Here is a 14,665-nt window from a genome sequence, read left to right as displayed (position 1 = left end):
AAAAAAAAAAAAAAAAAAAAAAAAAAAAAAAAAAAAAAAAAAAAAAAAAAAAAAAAAAAAAAAAAAAAAAAAAAAGTCTACTGTTTTTTTCTCTTACATACCGTCGTCAGTCTCACGATTTTAAAACGCGTCTACTATTTAGAGGTTTCCAAACACGTTTACCATTTTATATCGCGAGATCTTACCTTGTTTGGACAGAAGAACATAGACAAATTTTAAAATCATGAGGCTGGTTACGATACGTAACCGACTAAAATGGACAATATCCACTAGCGGTGAACTTAGGTTGTTACAGTTACCATCTTGATTTAAGAACACAAAAGATTACGTATTGTTTGATGACCATTTTTTTTTTTTTAGTTTTGAAAATTTAAGCAACCGGTGTGGTTTAGGTGGGTTGAATCGAACTCACTCAAATTTATTATTAATTTTAAAATATATATTTTTACATTCCCACCATTAATTATTTATATAAAAAAATTATAATTTATTCTTCCACAAATCTTAAAAATATTTTTTAATTATTTAGAAGATAATTTTTTTAAAAATAACTATAAAGAATAATTTAAATAATTTAAATAAATGATTGGAGTAATCCAAATCAGTTGGGTTTATTATTTAATAAATATTATTTTTGTTGAAAATTTTATAACTCGAACAGTTAGATTCAGTCTAAAAATTGTCTCAACCCGACCAAACTCTATCATATTGAGAACTGAAAGTTTGTCATTTCCAAAGTCGGTCTTGACCATTTGGTCCGAACTTTGATGTATTAAAGCCACGAAAGGTTAGATACAAAAAGTCGGTCCTTTTCTCACCTAATCCACGAACTTTAATAATTAACAAGTTAACGTCAACAATTTCAACATCAATAATTCACGAGTAATTTTTTAAATTTCCCCACCCATTAATTAGACATTGAATTGTATTAACCAAAGCCATTGAATTTCGAACAAATTCATTAATTAAAAGCAAAAACAACCTCGTCTTTAATGTCGTGGACTATTTAGTGGGACCCACACTTTATCCACATGTTTCGCACGTGAGCCAGCTAAAATTTCCACAATTTAGTTTTTTTTTTTCTTTTTTAATGAAATACAAATTTGAAATTTCAATCACTATTAAAAAAGTAATATTTTTTTAACGATTGAACTATATTTATGTTGATGATAATTGTAGTTCAAACTAATTAAATTTTAATATACGGCTATAAATAAAATAATTAAAAATAAAAACTAATTAATATTTAATGTCATTAATATGAATTTAATTTTAAAAAAAGAATAATTTGAGGTAGATAATATTAATTAAATAATAAGTGACATGTATTTAATTTAAATTATTATTATTTTATATAATTATAGAAAGTTGAATTGAGTTGGAGAAAAACCTATTTTATGAACTATAAATTCAACAATAAAATTAAATTAAATATGGGGAAAAGTATTTTCAACTATTTTGAAATAAATAAAATTTATGGGACTTACCTAATAAGTTTTAGTTGAAATAAATTGTGCTATCAGAAACTAATCTAACATATCAATTTTATTTTAAAATTTCTTTCCACGAGTTTTCTTCATTTTTCAAAGTAATGTTATTCATAATTTTTATAATCTCGCTAATCATAGGTATAAACGACAAATGTTACCACTTGTAGCAAGTCGGGTCTGAAGATTTGATTTTTAAATACGTAATTTTGATCATATCAAATTACTTATATATATAATTTTGACACCTACCACTAAACTAACATATTCATAGATATAAATCCGTCTAAATAGGCAAGAAAATAATTGTATAAATGATGTCATAGACTTAAATAGTAAAAAAAATAGATAATATGAATTTATATAAAAATAAGCAGCGCTATGATCTAACATAAGGACTAATAAATTAAACATCAAAGCAAATAGCCCAGCTTCGTTTCCATGGTCTCGAGGATGATGTTGATTATCTATACAAAAGTGTCTTGCCTTTACCTTAAAAAAAGGGTAGAACATGACTTGCGTATTTAAAATACAAATACATGCAATCATGTTCGGACCTATCCTTTCATTATCATTCATGGGTTTGGTCTCACTTTTCAGTCGGAACTTGGATGTGCATTACTGTTCTACACACTACCGATGTATGCGCACATGGACCCCTTGGTGGGCTCATATTCGTATCTTTAGACCTGGCCTTCAGCTAGCATAAACTCACACGGTTGGAAAAGTCTTGAATGGAAAAGAGCATGCATAATATCATGGTATGCACAATATTGTAGCGTACGCATACGCTTACTCATCGTAAGGGAGAAGTATCCGTGACACACAAAATGCATGAGCTCCCTACATCTTTAGATCATAGCGTATACGTAAGATACGGGCCATACCTCCGTTCTTTCATATAGGTAACTTTAATAAATAACATACCTGGCTTAACAATATTTCATAGACCTAAAATGAACATGCTAACATAGTATGTATGACATAACTTGCCGAGGTTTCATGCAAAATATATCATTAAATTCACAAGATTCATAACAGAGAATAGTCATCTCATGGTATAATTCATAACATAACATAATACACGTCAAATAGCCATAAAACACGACACGAGTAGGGGTCATAGAGAATGTGCCGCTCATACTTCATACTATTTATCTAACAAAACCAATAGTAACACCACTTGTTAACCTAAACCGGAGTTCCTATATTTCTTTAATGCTAGCTCTAAACCTCAAATGCAAAAATGTTGTTTACTGAGAGCAGTATCCCAGTGTACAACTTTCAAACTGTCTACAAGTATTTGACAAATTCTGTCCACAGTTTTGTAATATCATATGACGAACCGACCCGATATGGGCGTCGTCGCTACAGTCGCAAAATGCTTCCAGATATTAAGCTCCAGAATTGGCGGATAGGGTCACGGTGGCTCGAACTTACCCGTGCTCTGGCTGTTTATATTACTGTAGACACCAAGTACTACACTATTCAATAAGTTTTGTAAGCCTGCTTGCTAACCAGATCAACACTATATCCCAATTCTCTCCATAAAATACATAGAAACCGACTAAATTGTGTTCTTGGAGTCTCCCGATATAGTTAGGATGTAGGCAGAGACTATGCCCCTGCATTCAGATCAGATCGTTCTTACAAATGTGTAATGATATTTCAAATTATTGTGCATCAAAAATAGTATTAATAAATTTGTGAGTTTAAATAGAGTAACAAGGTAAACTACCCTAACATCTCAGGTAACTACATAATATCTATGACAGACACCATGGGTATAACCAGATCCTTGTACTAACCAAAATACCTTGAATGGAAGACACTTGAGGTGAACTGACAGAAGGAACATGCAGCACAAGGAGGTGGCGGTGGTATGTAATTGATCACATATTGCCCTGTCAGCTCAAAGTCAAAATTCGACAGTAGCATCCTCCAATAACTTAGGAAGCTAAGAATCAAGCTGCCGCCTGGCCAGCTATTTGAGGGGGTTGTTGTGAGTGATGTTGTTCCTCCATTGGCGACGGATCGAACGGTGGCTGATGTGGTCTTGTCATTTGAGCTGATCCTGATTGAAAATACTTAGGACCTGTCATTTGAGGTGATGAAGGACCATAACTTCCTCTCGCTTGAGGGTTTATGGAAGGCCGCCAATGTGGTTCTGCCATTGGCGTGTGTCCTTGAGGACCTGTCATTTGAGGTGATGAAGGGGCATAACTTCCTCCTGCTTGAGGGTTTATGGAAGGCCGCCAATGTGGTTCTGCCATTGGCGGGTGTCCTTGAGGACCTGTCATTTGAGGTGATGAAGGGCCATAACTTCCTCCCGCTTGAGGGTTTATGGAAGGTCGCCAATGTGGTTCGGCCATTGGCGGGTGTCCTTGAGGTGGCGGATGAGGAGGTCCCATTTGAGGTGGTACCTGCGATTGTGATATCCGTGGGGGTCCAGAGGGGGAGCGATATGGAGCATGTCCCCATCTATTCATATTTAGCAGTCTTTCAATCTCTTCACTCCGGCCAGCCTTTACGAATGCCTCTTTAACGAATTCCTGAAGTGTAGGAGTGAGACCAATACCGTACCTCATTATTTGGTCGAGCAACTCCCGACTAGCATCCAGTGCCCCTTCATTGCACAGTCCTCGGATCACCACGTCGTAGCATGTGGGATCTGGTTTAGGATCCCTCTCTCCCATTTTTGTTAAAATCTGAGCACAGTCAACTACCTTGCCGTTCTTAATCAATTCTCCAAATACCCTATTTCCAAAGCTAGCAACAACTCGCAAACCAACATCGACCATTCTGTTAAAAACTCTCAATGCATCATCAATCTGCTCAATCTTTAAGTACGCTTCTATTAGCGTTCGGTGAGTTGGGACATCAGGGGACAAAGACTTTGAACAAAGTTCAGCAAAGAAAGTCTCAGCATCTCCCATCATTCCCTGCTCACAAAACCTACCGATGATATTATTATACCCTGCAACGTCCATAGCAAAGGGCCTCGACTTTGGTTGAGTTCCCACCTTCCGGAAAGTCTCTACTGCTTCGGAGAACTTGCCGAGCTTAAAACACTCATTAACCATTATGTTGAATGTATCTGAATTGACTGCTTGAAAATTTGGCGGAGTGTGGTTATCCAACATCTGATCAAATAAGGTCCAAGCCTCCGTTTTCTTCCCATGTTTAAGCAAAACTTCCAACAGCACATTGCAAGTCGCGGGAATCATCTTGAATTGCCTATCAAGCAATGACTTGTACGATTCCATGGCCTCCTTCTCTTTCCCTCTATTAAAAAACCAATCCATGAACGTAGCATTCACAACTCCATCATACACCAAACACCTCTCCTTCAACTCATCAAACAGTTCATTCGCCTTCTCCAAATTCTCCAAATTTAGAAACCCAGAAATCAAATTATTATAGACCAACGAATCAGCCCCATGCCCTTTATTCAACATTTCCCGCAGAAGATCCACAGCCTCCCCAATTCTCCCAGAATCAATCAATCCCTTAGTTAGATGCCGATAAGTCACTGCCGAGGGACTAAATGGAGCGTTTGCAATAATATGACGATAAATCTCAAGACCCACATCAACACGGCCCTCATCGCAATGAGCATTAATCAAGTTATTATACGACACAACATTGGGAACTATATTCGACTGATTAAAGAAGAATTGAAACAGTGCAATCGCATCACTGTACCTCTTGGCCCGGTACATAGCAGCAATAATAGCGTTACAAGTGAAAACCGTCGGCCGCGTATTCGAAAACACAGAGTGGCGAGCGACCGCAGAAGCCGCATCAAGATCTCCAGCACGAATCAGGGATTGAACACGATTGTGAAGATTAAGACGAGGTCCCACAAGAGCGGATGTGGAATCAGGAAGACGTGGAGCATTGGGATCACGCTGTGGAGGCGGGTAGTTGTCGCGACGAAGTGCATGGAGAGGAGGTTCAATACGAAGACGGCGCTTTCTACGGCGTCTTTCGGCAGCAGCCTCTTCGGCAGAGGAAAAAGCAAATGAGCGGGCATGGAGAAGCGAGATAGGAGAACTTTGAGAGGACGGTGGAAATGGGGACAGCAAATGGTGGTTAAGAGGACCAATACTCAGAGCTTGGGAATGCGACGGAGAGGTTGAAGAGCGGCGAAAAGAGCGGAGGAGGAGGCGGTAAAGTGACATGATTCAACGGCGGAGAGAGAGCGGAAGCCGCCGGAACAAGGAGGAGGAGAGGTGAAGAACTGGTTAAACCCTAGAAAAGAGAGGGATTTGGAACATTTCAGTGCTTGGTGAAGAAGATAGCTGGCGTTTTATATTGGTTTATTATGCAATTTTATTATTATTATTATTTTTTTTTTTTTTTGGCACATAAGTATTATACAATTAAAAATGAATTTCTAAAAAAAAAAAACATAAAATATTACTTAAATTTTTTAATTCTTAATAAACCATAAAATATTATTTTAGATTTTTAAATGTCAATAAATCATAGATCAAGGGAGTTAAATGCAACAAATTTTATTAAAAAATAGACCCAATGTGAATATATTTACAAATTTATTTATGAAAATTGAATTCTTTTAACCAAAAAAAAAAAAAAAATTCAAAGTTCAACCTTTCACCTGTTTAATTTAGGGAATGATCATGGGTAAAATCGAGGAATACAATCTCCATTGGTACGAGGCCTTTCGGGGAAGCCCAAAGCAAACCCACGAGAGCTTATACTCAAAGAGGACAATATCATACCATTGTAGAGAGTCGTGTTCATCTAATATGGTATCAGAGTCATGCCCTAAACACTCCAAAAGAAAAAGGAGTCGGCTCCTAGAAGGCATAGTAAAAAATGACAGACTCCAAAAGAGAAAGGAGTCCAGCCTCAACTAAGGGGAGGTGTTGGATGAAAGTCCGGTACTGTTTGAGGAGAGGTGTTGGATGAAAGTCCCACATCGGCTAATTTAAAGAATGATCACAGTCAAAGCAGTGGAGAGTCGGGTTTTCTAACAATAAATATTTTGAAAAGCATAATTATCAAAATAGCATGAACGGGATCGATGGCGATCCGAGATTACATGAATGGATTGAAGGGAAAGCAATGGCTGAAGCTCAAGAACATTCATCATTAGTTTTTATACAACAGATAGTTTCCCCCAACAGCTGAAGAAACAAGTGAGAACTTATTCACGAAGACGTGAACTCATACATGTTCCTAATAATTCTCAAACTTGTGCATTATTCCTGCAAAGAAAATTGCTTTTCTAGAGCTCTCCACCCTATATCCTTCCTGTAGAACCCACCCGACCAACGGATTTCCTCGACTGCTTGGTATGCTCTGTCCCGTGCCTCTTCGATGTTTTTGCCTTTTGCAGCGACCCCAAGAACACGCCCGCCAACAGCAATGAAGTTGCCTTCGGAGTCGGAGGAAGTGCCAGCATGAAATATCTTAACAGATGGAGCAACGACCTCTGCTTCTTCGAGGTTTTGAATCATAGTTCCCTTCTCGTACGCCCCAGGATAGCCCTTGCTCGCCATCACGACCACCATCGAAGACCCCGGGGACCAATCCAGTGAAACCCCAGTTAGCTCTCCTCTACATGTTGCAAGAAGAACTTTTGCAAGGTCTGATTCCAACCTAACCATCAGCACCTGTTTTACATCAAGACCAGAGGTTTATGATCAGGAACATAGCAAGAACAAGGCTACACAAAAGGTGATAGTTCTCACAAGAAACCTGTACTACTCTTGACCTCTTGCTATGTCCCATTTCAGTTCTTATATCATCATCGTCTCTCCATTCTTCTTTGTGTATCTTTTGTGACCTAGATCCCATGTCGGTTGGGGAGGGGAACGAAACATTCTTTATAAGGGTGTGAAAACCTCTCTAGCAAATGTGTTTTAAAAACCTTGAGGGAAAACTCGAAAGGGAAAATCCAAAGAGGACAATATCTGCTAGTGGTAGGCTTGAATTGTTACAAATGGTATCACAGCTAGACACCGAGCACTGCGCCAGCGAGGAGACTGAATCCCGAAGGGGAGTGGACACCGGGCGGTGTGCCAGTGAGGACACTGGCCCGGAAGGGGGTGGATTGGGGGTGAGAGAGGAACGAGCGCCAGCGAGGACGCTAGGCCCCGAAGGGGGTTGGATTGTGAGATCCCCCATCGGTTGGGGAGGAGAACGAAACATTCTTTATAAGGGTGTGGAAACCTCTCCCTAGCAAACGCGTTTTAAAAACCTTGAGGGGAAGCCCGTAAGGGAAAGTCCAAAGAGGATTATTGTCGCTATTCCCTGACAGTTTCTTTTGTACTTTTCCCTTGACTATCTACAAGTTAGTATCTTCTGTCATGAAATATGAGATCCTACATCGGTCGGAGAGGGGAACGACGCATTCATTATAAGGGTGTGGAAACCTCTCCTTAGCACATGCGTTTTTTGAGGGGAAGCCCGAAAGAACTTGGGCCATTACATGAAAAAACCCGACTTCAGAAGAAATGGAAGAATACGCCAGCATACAAAAACGAAAAGCTCACAAAAACGAATCGAACTACAAGAAAGGGCTCTAGTCAAGAATCTAACAAAACTCACTGGCCACAAGTTAGTCATTTCATGAACTCATTCTACATTGGAATGTATCTGCAAGCACACATTGTCAAATTACAAGCAAACAAGTTCAATGCGAGTCGACTAACCTGACACTCCGGATCCCCAAAGCGTACGTTGTATTCAATCAACTTTGGCAAGCCAGACTTCTTCTCAATCATAAGGCCAGCAAACAAAACCCCAACAAACCTGCAACCCTCTTCTGCCATTCCTTTTACCGTAGGTAGAATTATAGACTCCATGACTATCCTTTGAAGCTCCCTTGTTATGATAGGAGCTGGGGAGTAAGCGCCCATACCACCTGTATTAGGTCCCGTGTCACCGTCCCCTACTCTTTTATGATCCTGGGCAGATTCTAGGGGTATGGCATTCTCTCCATCTACAAGAGCAAAAAAGGAAGCTTCTTCTCCTTCTAGGTATTCTTCCACAACGACACAACCACCGGCCGAACCAAAAGCACCCTTCACAAGCATTGCATCAACAGCTTCATACGCCTCCTCCAATGTCGTAGCGACAATAACTCCTTTTCCAGCAGCCAATCCATCTGCTTTGATGACTATCGGGGCGCCTTGTTCTTGAATATATTGCTTTGCAGCAGAAGGGTCTGTAAAGGATTGATACTGTACCAAGTAATCCATGTGACAAAGGTTAGTCAGATCTCATTAATGTTCTTCAATTCTCATTAATGTTGCAAAGCCAAGATCAAACATTATACTAAGTTTTCATGATGTGCCTATTTCTTTTCATAGCGGGCGGAAGAGTATCGAACTCATCCCTTGATCAATCAATCCCTGAGATTATCCACACCCCAATTCGATCCGAGGAGACATGAAAGAATTTTCAGTTTTACATGACGAAAACTCAATTAGAAAGTTATTGAATACCAAAGTTAGGCTAGGAACTAAGCAAACAAGTTTAAGGTACAGAGCCAAGAACAACAAAAACAAACCTTTGCGGTGGGGATTCCATATTTATCACACAAACGCTTCATGAAATTTTTGGAGCCTTCCAAAGCAGCAGCCTCAGAGGAGGGGCCAAAAGTAGGAATCCCAGCCTTCACTAAATCATTTGCAAGCCCTGCAACAAGAGGTGCCTCAGGGCCTACAACAACCAATCCTACATTCCATTTTCGACAGAAGGAAATGACAGCAGCACTGTCGTCGATATGGAGGTCAGGAATACAAGTGGCATCGCCCGAGCTCGAAATCCCGGCATTGCCTGGTGCACAGAACACAGCATCACAGGAAGGAGAGCGCTTCAGTGCATAGCAAAGCGCATGTTCTCTCCCTCCTCCACCAATCACCAATACAATAACTCGTTCATCTGCAAGTAAGTTTCAAACAACAATTTCCATAAAAAACTCTAAAATCATCCAAACAAGACCAATTTTCCAAGGACCCCAAATTACCATTTGCCTTATTAGAAGAGATTGACGCCTCTGAGTTAAAAGTAGAACAGTTAATGACATGTGAGGAGAAACGTGAACGATGGTGGAATTGAAAATCCTGAGGTGGAAGAGAATTGAAGCTAAGGGGGGAGAAAGAAATTGCAGAGTTACAGACTAAATTGCATCGTCCATTGCGCACAAACCCATTAGAGAATCGGAGATGATTCTTTATCTGGCTGCCCCTATCAATGCTACAAAACTTGAATGATCCTCCTCCAAGGCTAAGAGTGGTGCAAGACATTTCTCTCAATAACTTTCTCTTTCAAAATCGACCCTAAAACTGCAGAGATGAGCAAGAAATTTATGCAATGGAGTTCAAATCAAAGCTAAGAACCGTGGACAATTTTCCTTATCCCTATATAATTGAAAATTTCAATACGAAAACGACCTCAAACAGAAAAGGCGCACAAGATATGAAAGAGAAAATACTAAAATATACAAAATCGTGCTTCGGAGAATCGATTTCTTTCACAATCCAGTGGGTTAGTCCACTGGTTTTTGTTGCAATTAGAAACAAGAAACTGTGGATGGCGAAGGGAGCTGTACAGATTTTTCCGTCATTACTTATTATAATCATTTGTAACCGAAAGTTGAAACATAGATTGAGATTAAGAACACAACTGACCTTTTTCGTAAAGATTCAAGGGAGAAACAGAGAGTGAAATGTTGAAGAAGAAAATCGAAGAGAAAACAGTGAACCACTGCAGGTTCAGAGCTTCTTCGGATTTCTTAGTAAGCGTAGGAATTTTTTTCCCCTTCAAAGAGCCGGAAAATTCTCAGGCGGCGAGGTTTAGACGGAAAAATAGGCCGGTGAATTGGCTGCGGCGAGAATGGAAGGGACAATGAATAAAAGGGTGAGAAAAAGGAGATGAAGGATTTTGCCTAAATTTGATTCCTCACAACTATATATACATATGTATGTATGTATGTATATAGATACATATGTATGTATATGTATGTATATATGTATATGTGTGTGTATATATATGTATGTATGTATGTATGTATGTGTTATGTATGTATGCCTACATACATGTGTTAATGAGATAGATGCATCGATTGAAGCACGGTCGCTCAAGTTTGTGAATGTGTGCCCAAGTGTGTAGAATCCCGTACAGCGACTGTGCAATACTTGTTTTAACTTAACGAAAAAGTCAACCGTGTGAAAATCGAATTTTGTTGACCAGCTTGACGTATGATGAAAACTTGAGTCACATCTGACAAAAAAATGTTTTATAGCACGTGAGCGAGGAAATGCGTTAGAGAATAATTCGAAAGAAAGCAATATTATAGACTAAAAACGAATAAGAACAACCACAATTTTCATAGTATATAATCGGGTATGAAGAATTGACAACTAGTCACATCCTCTATAGTACATTTTTTGTCATGTATGCGTAGACATGATTTTAGTGAAGGGTTATAAACCCCCGTATTGACACGATAAGGTTAGTAAAAACCTAATTACATAGGTAAGCAAGGAAAAGGGGTTTGAAACGTTCAAGTGTTTCATTTCGGTATTTGTCATGAAGTTGTGGGTAGCTTCAAAGTCGACAATAGTGTTCTTGTCCATTATGTGGTTATAGTGCCAGTAAGGACGCATTGTGATGTCCCACATCGGTTGGAGAGTAGAACAAACCACCATTTATGAGGGTGTGAAAACCTTTCCCTAACAGGTACGTTTTAAAGCCGTGAGAGAAAGCCCGTAAGAGAAAGCACAAAGAACACAAGATCTGGATCTGGGTCGTTACAATTATAATGGTTAATAATAAACTACCATCAGTAAAAAGTAAATATTCTATTGTAATAATTATTTTATGCATCTTTTTTAATTATTTTAACTATTTTATTTATAAATTATTATAATAGTATGAAATTTATAAGTATATATATATATATATATAATTATTAAAATTTATTACAGAATAAACTCAAAACGGTATAATAATTAAAATTAAATTAAATTTTAATTAGTTAAAATTATTTCAATATTCTAACTTAATAAAAGTAAAATAACTAATAATAATTAATTATTTAATTAAATAATGTAATAGAATTGTTGAAAATAATTTATTTAATTATTTAATTTTCAAGCCTTTTATTTCTAGATATTTTTTTTCCAGTATCATAAAAAAATATACAAGGAGAGGTTTATCAGTCGGTTCTGATTATATCTTTTAATATATAAAATAATATTATAATCCTATTTTACTTTGAATTATCTTAAATTTTATTCCTCTAATTCAAATCTTGATTTAGTTGAAACGATAGAAAGTCCAAAGAAAACGACGTATGAATAAAATTGATAGAATAAATATTTTTAGAAAAATATTAATATTACTTTAAAATATTCGCGAGTATTTTTAAAATAAAGTAGTAATGATTACATTCGAGGTTATCAAATTAATATAATTTTTTAATTTTGTAAATAGTTTAAGAGTATTTTTATAAGTTTAAGTATTTTAACGAAAGTTTAAGAGTATTTTTAAAATAAAATATTAGTAATTTTCATGGAAAGCAAAATACGAATGTATTATTAATTTAACATATATTAAAATACATTAAATAAATAATATACCACATAATTAAAATATATTTTAAATTAATAATACATTAAATAAATAATATACCACATAATTAAAATATATTTTCTATTTCTGTTTACATGTTTAATATATATAAGATTTTATCCAATAAAATTGTAATAAAATGAGGTGGAAATTGGGAAAAAAAAACGAGAATTAGAATAATATGAAAATAAATAAAAATTAGGGAACAAATTGTGAAAAGTAAATAAATAAGGAATAATATCTTAATTTTTTAGGGGAATAATTTATGAAAATAATATTCTCAAAATTTATTCCAATTATAATTTGAGTAAAGATCATAATAATAACGTGGGTTTCTCGTTTATTCCAATTAAATGTGGGTCCCACATTTTAAAATTTTCATTTAATCCCTAAATAATATTATATTATTATAATTTAGAAGACATGTGAAATAATTTTGTAAAATTTAAAGAGAAAATGATTTTAAAAAATTGTTTTAAAAAACTTAAAATTTATTAATCCAATTAAATTTAGATATTTGAAAATATAAAAGTAAATAAAACAATACTCAAATTATATTTTGACGCTAAATATTATAGTACCTTAAATTTTGCATTTTATATTTTCATCTATAAATTTACTTATTTCTTTATAATTTTTTTTATTAATTATTTAAAATCCAAATTTACTTAACATTTTTTTAGATCGGTTGGGAGTCCGTGAATATCTTAGTCATTGAATTATAGTCATTTTGTCATTTAAAACATAACGTATTTGACGTTTATAATTAATTTTAGTTATACATTGTGACTTGTGAATGTTTAATATTTGGTTTTATAAGATTTTTTTAATTATTAATGTAATATGTACAACAAATAAGTATGTTTTTTTTTTTTTAAATAATCCTATGACCCAACCCGAAAACGAAAGGTTGTGAGGAATACATGAATTTTTTGTTAGTAATAAAATAATCGTATGATCCTCACAACTATATATATATATATAATTTTTTTTAAAATATATATTACATGAATTTTATGTTAGTAATAAAAAAAAATGGAAGACATGTTCTAAAAAATTGTTAATAAAAATAAAAGTTAGAGGTTAAAATGTCGAACTTGAAAATTTAGCGATCGAAATGTTGCTAAACTTGAACTTATGGACCCAAAGTGTAATTTTTCTTATTATTTATATAACCGTAGTAATGGTTACGAACCAAAGAGGATAGTTGATAAGCGCCTACAATGCTGGAATTTGCAAAGCTAGAGGTCCTTCTAAAATCCTTGCAAAACGCTCACAGAGAAAGCTAACTTAACGGATTGATTCCAACCAAGAGCTGGTTAGAAGATGAATGACTCTTAGATCGAACTTGGAATCTATGATGGTCACTCTTAGATACCAAGACAATTCACTCCAGAATTAGCTTGATCAAAACTAATTCAATGAATCGGTTTAAACATCAAAACTAAAGCAAGGTTTGAAAAAGAATAACACCAAAACGGTATCAAGAAAACACAAAGGTTTTTTCTGTATTCAACCAAAATCTCCCAAACATGAGTATTACATGTCTTTAAATAGGCCCAAAAGACAACCCTAACAAAATAAAGTTCAGCCACCAACCACTAATAGAATGTTAATAAATGCTATTAAATACAAATTGAAGAATATAAGGCAATTCATACAAACTATTAATAAATGCTATTAAATATAAATCGAAGAATATAAGACAATTCATAAATTGTAGTTCAACTACCAAAGTAAAGTCTTCTAGTCACTTTCCAATATCAGCCACACCATTATTTTCTCGATTTGATACTTGAATCTTTTTTGTATTGCTTCTTATAATTGCTCGTTCGGGTACATGCACGTGATCAGTTGTTGGATTCATATCAATAGTACTTGCCGGAATTTAAAAAATAATTCTAAATGGCATGACCTTGAATGTTTACTCTCTAGGTCTCGTATTTGAATTGCTACAAACGAAGAACACTTGGTTCCTCATCGATGGTAAATGGCGGCTGATGTGACGAGGAGATGTAGCAACAATGGTGAGTAACATCGGCAACAATCAAATTAACAAAGTTGACATGTTGTTCAAAAAATTTAATAACCCAAAAAATTCGATCAACCCAATTCAACTTGTCACGATTTGAGTTAAGTTATGAACTTATTTGAGTTGAATTGAATTCAAATAAATGAAAATTATTTTATGGATTGAACTTAATATATAATTCTAAATACATATTTTCACTTTTATTTAATTTCATATTTGATATATTTTTTTTATTATTTATTTTTTGAACAACTCTTTGATTTAGAAAGTGATTTTTTTTTAAATATATAATGAAATTAAATTACAAAATTTAAATAAAGGTCTAAAAATGAATAAATAAATGTTTTACTTTTTTTTTTTTGTTTGCAAAATAAAACATTCTTTTTCCCACTTTTTTTCCATCTTCCAAAAGAGTGAATCACAAGAGGAAAGTTGGTTGAGAAGGAAGAGCACAAAAGATCCCCACAAAGCGAATTTTATCATTATCTAATATAAAAAAAAAAAAAAAAAAAAAAAAAAAAAAAAAAAAAAA

The 14,665-nt window shown here is 35.2% G+C and overlaps 2 protein-coding genes across 4 annotated transcripts; both read right to left on the bottom strand.

Annotated features, from left to right (window-relative positions):
• Positions 1-2,524: 2,524 nt before the first annotated feature.
• LOC111436060 (pentatricopeptide repeat-containing protein At1g10270-like) lies at positions 2,525-5,778 on the bottom strand. 2 transcript variants are annotated; one of them, XM_023073748.1, is made up of 2 exons: positions 3,304-5,778; positions 2,525-3,112 (listed from the first exon to the last, which is right to left on the bottom strand). In XM_023073748.1, exon 1 carries the CDS (start codon positions 5,669-5,671, stop codon positions 3,452-3,454), a length of 2,220 nt encoding a protein of 739 aa, XP_022929516.1. In that variant the 5' UTR covers positions 5,672-5,778; the 3' UTR covers positions 2,525-3,112; positions 3,304-3,451. The 2 variants fall into 2 exon arrangements, with proteins under 2 accessions (XP_022929516.1, XP_022929517.1); XM_023073749.1 differs by having other exon boundaries at positions 2,525-2,950.
• Positions 5,779-6,567: 789 nt separating this feature from the next.
• Positions 6,568-10,401, bottom strand: LOC111436061 (phosphoribosylamine--glycine ligase-like). 2 transcript variants are annotated; one of them, XM_023073751.1, is made up of 6 exons: positions 10,157-10,401; positions 9,971-10,071; positions 9,493-9,811; positions 9,034-9,407; positions 8,174-8,704; positions 6,568-7,132 (listed from the first exon to the last, which is right to left on the bottom strand). In XM_023073751.1, the coding sequence occupies exons 3-6, from the start codon at positions 9,770-9,772 to the stop codon at positions 6,719-6,721; spliced, it is 1,599 nt and encodes a 532-aa protein (XP_022929519.1). In that variant the 5' UTR covers positions 9,773-9,811; positions 9,971-10,071; positions 10,157-10,401; the 3' UTR covers positions 6,568-6,718. The 2 variants fall into 2 exon arrangements, with proteins under 2 accessions (XP_022929519.1, XP_022929518.1); XM_023073750.1 differs by lacking the exon at positions 9,971-10,071.
• Between the last annotated feature and the right edge of the window lie 4,264 nt (positions 10,402-14,665).

The sequence above is a fragment of the Cucurbita moschata genome, unplaced genomic scaffold (genome assembly GCF_002738365.1).
Source record: "Cucurbita moschata cultivar Rifu unplaced genomic scaffold, Cmos_1.0 Cmo_Scf00051, whole genome shotgun sequence".
NCBI classification, from domain to species: Eukaryota; Viridiplantae; Streptophyta; class Magnoliopsida; order Cucurbitales; family Cucurbitaceae; genus Cucurbita; species Cucurbita moschata.
Note: the sequence above shows the minus strand (reverse complement) of the source record. Positions and strands in the feature narration are given on the sequence as shown.

What these genes read in the sequence shown, in the direction of transcription:
- LOC111436061 (XM_023073751.1), bottom strand. Translation starts at nt 9,772, where the DNA reads ATGTCTTGCACCACTCTTAGCCTTGGAGGAGGATCATTCAAGTTTTGT. An exon ending in CTCTTCTAATAAGGCAAATG is followed by an intron (nt 9,408 to 9,492) that starts GTAATTTGGGGT and finishes ACTTACTTGCAG; the next exon opens with ATGAACGAGTTATTGTATTG. An exon ending in ATGGAATCCCCACCGCAAAG is followed by an intron (nt 8,705 to 9,033) that starts GTTTGTTTTTGT and finishes TACTTGGTACAG; the next exon opens with TATCAATCCTTTACAGACCC.
- LOC111436060 (XM_023073748.1), bottom strand. Translation starts at nt 5,671, where the DNA reads ATGTCACTTTACCGCCTCCTCCTCCGCTCTTTTCGCCGCTCTTCAACC.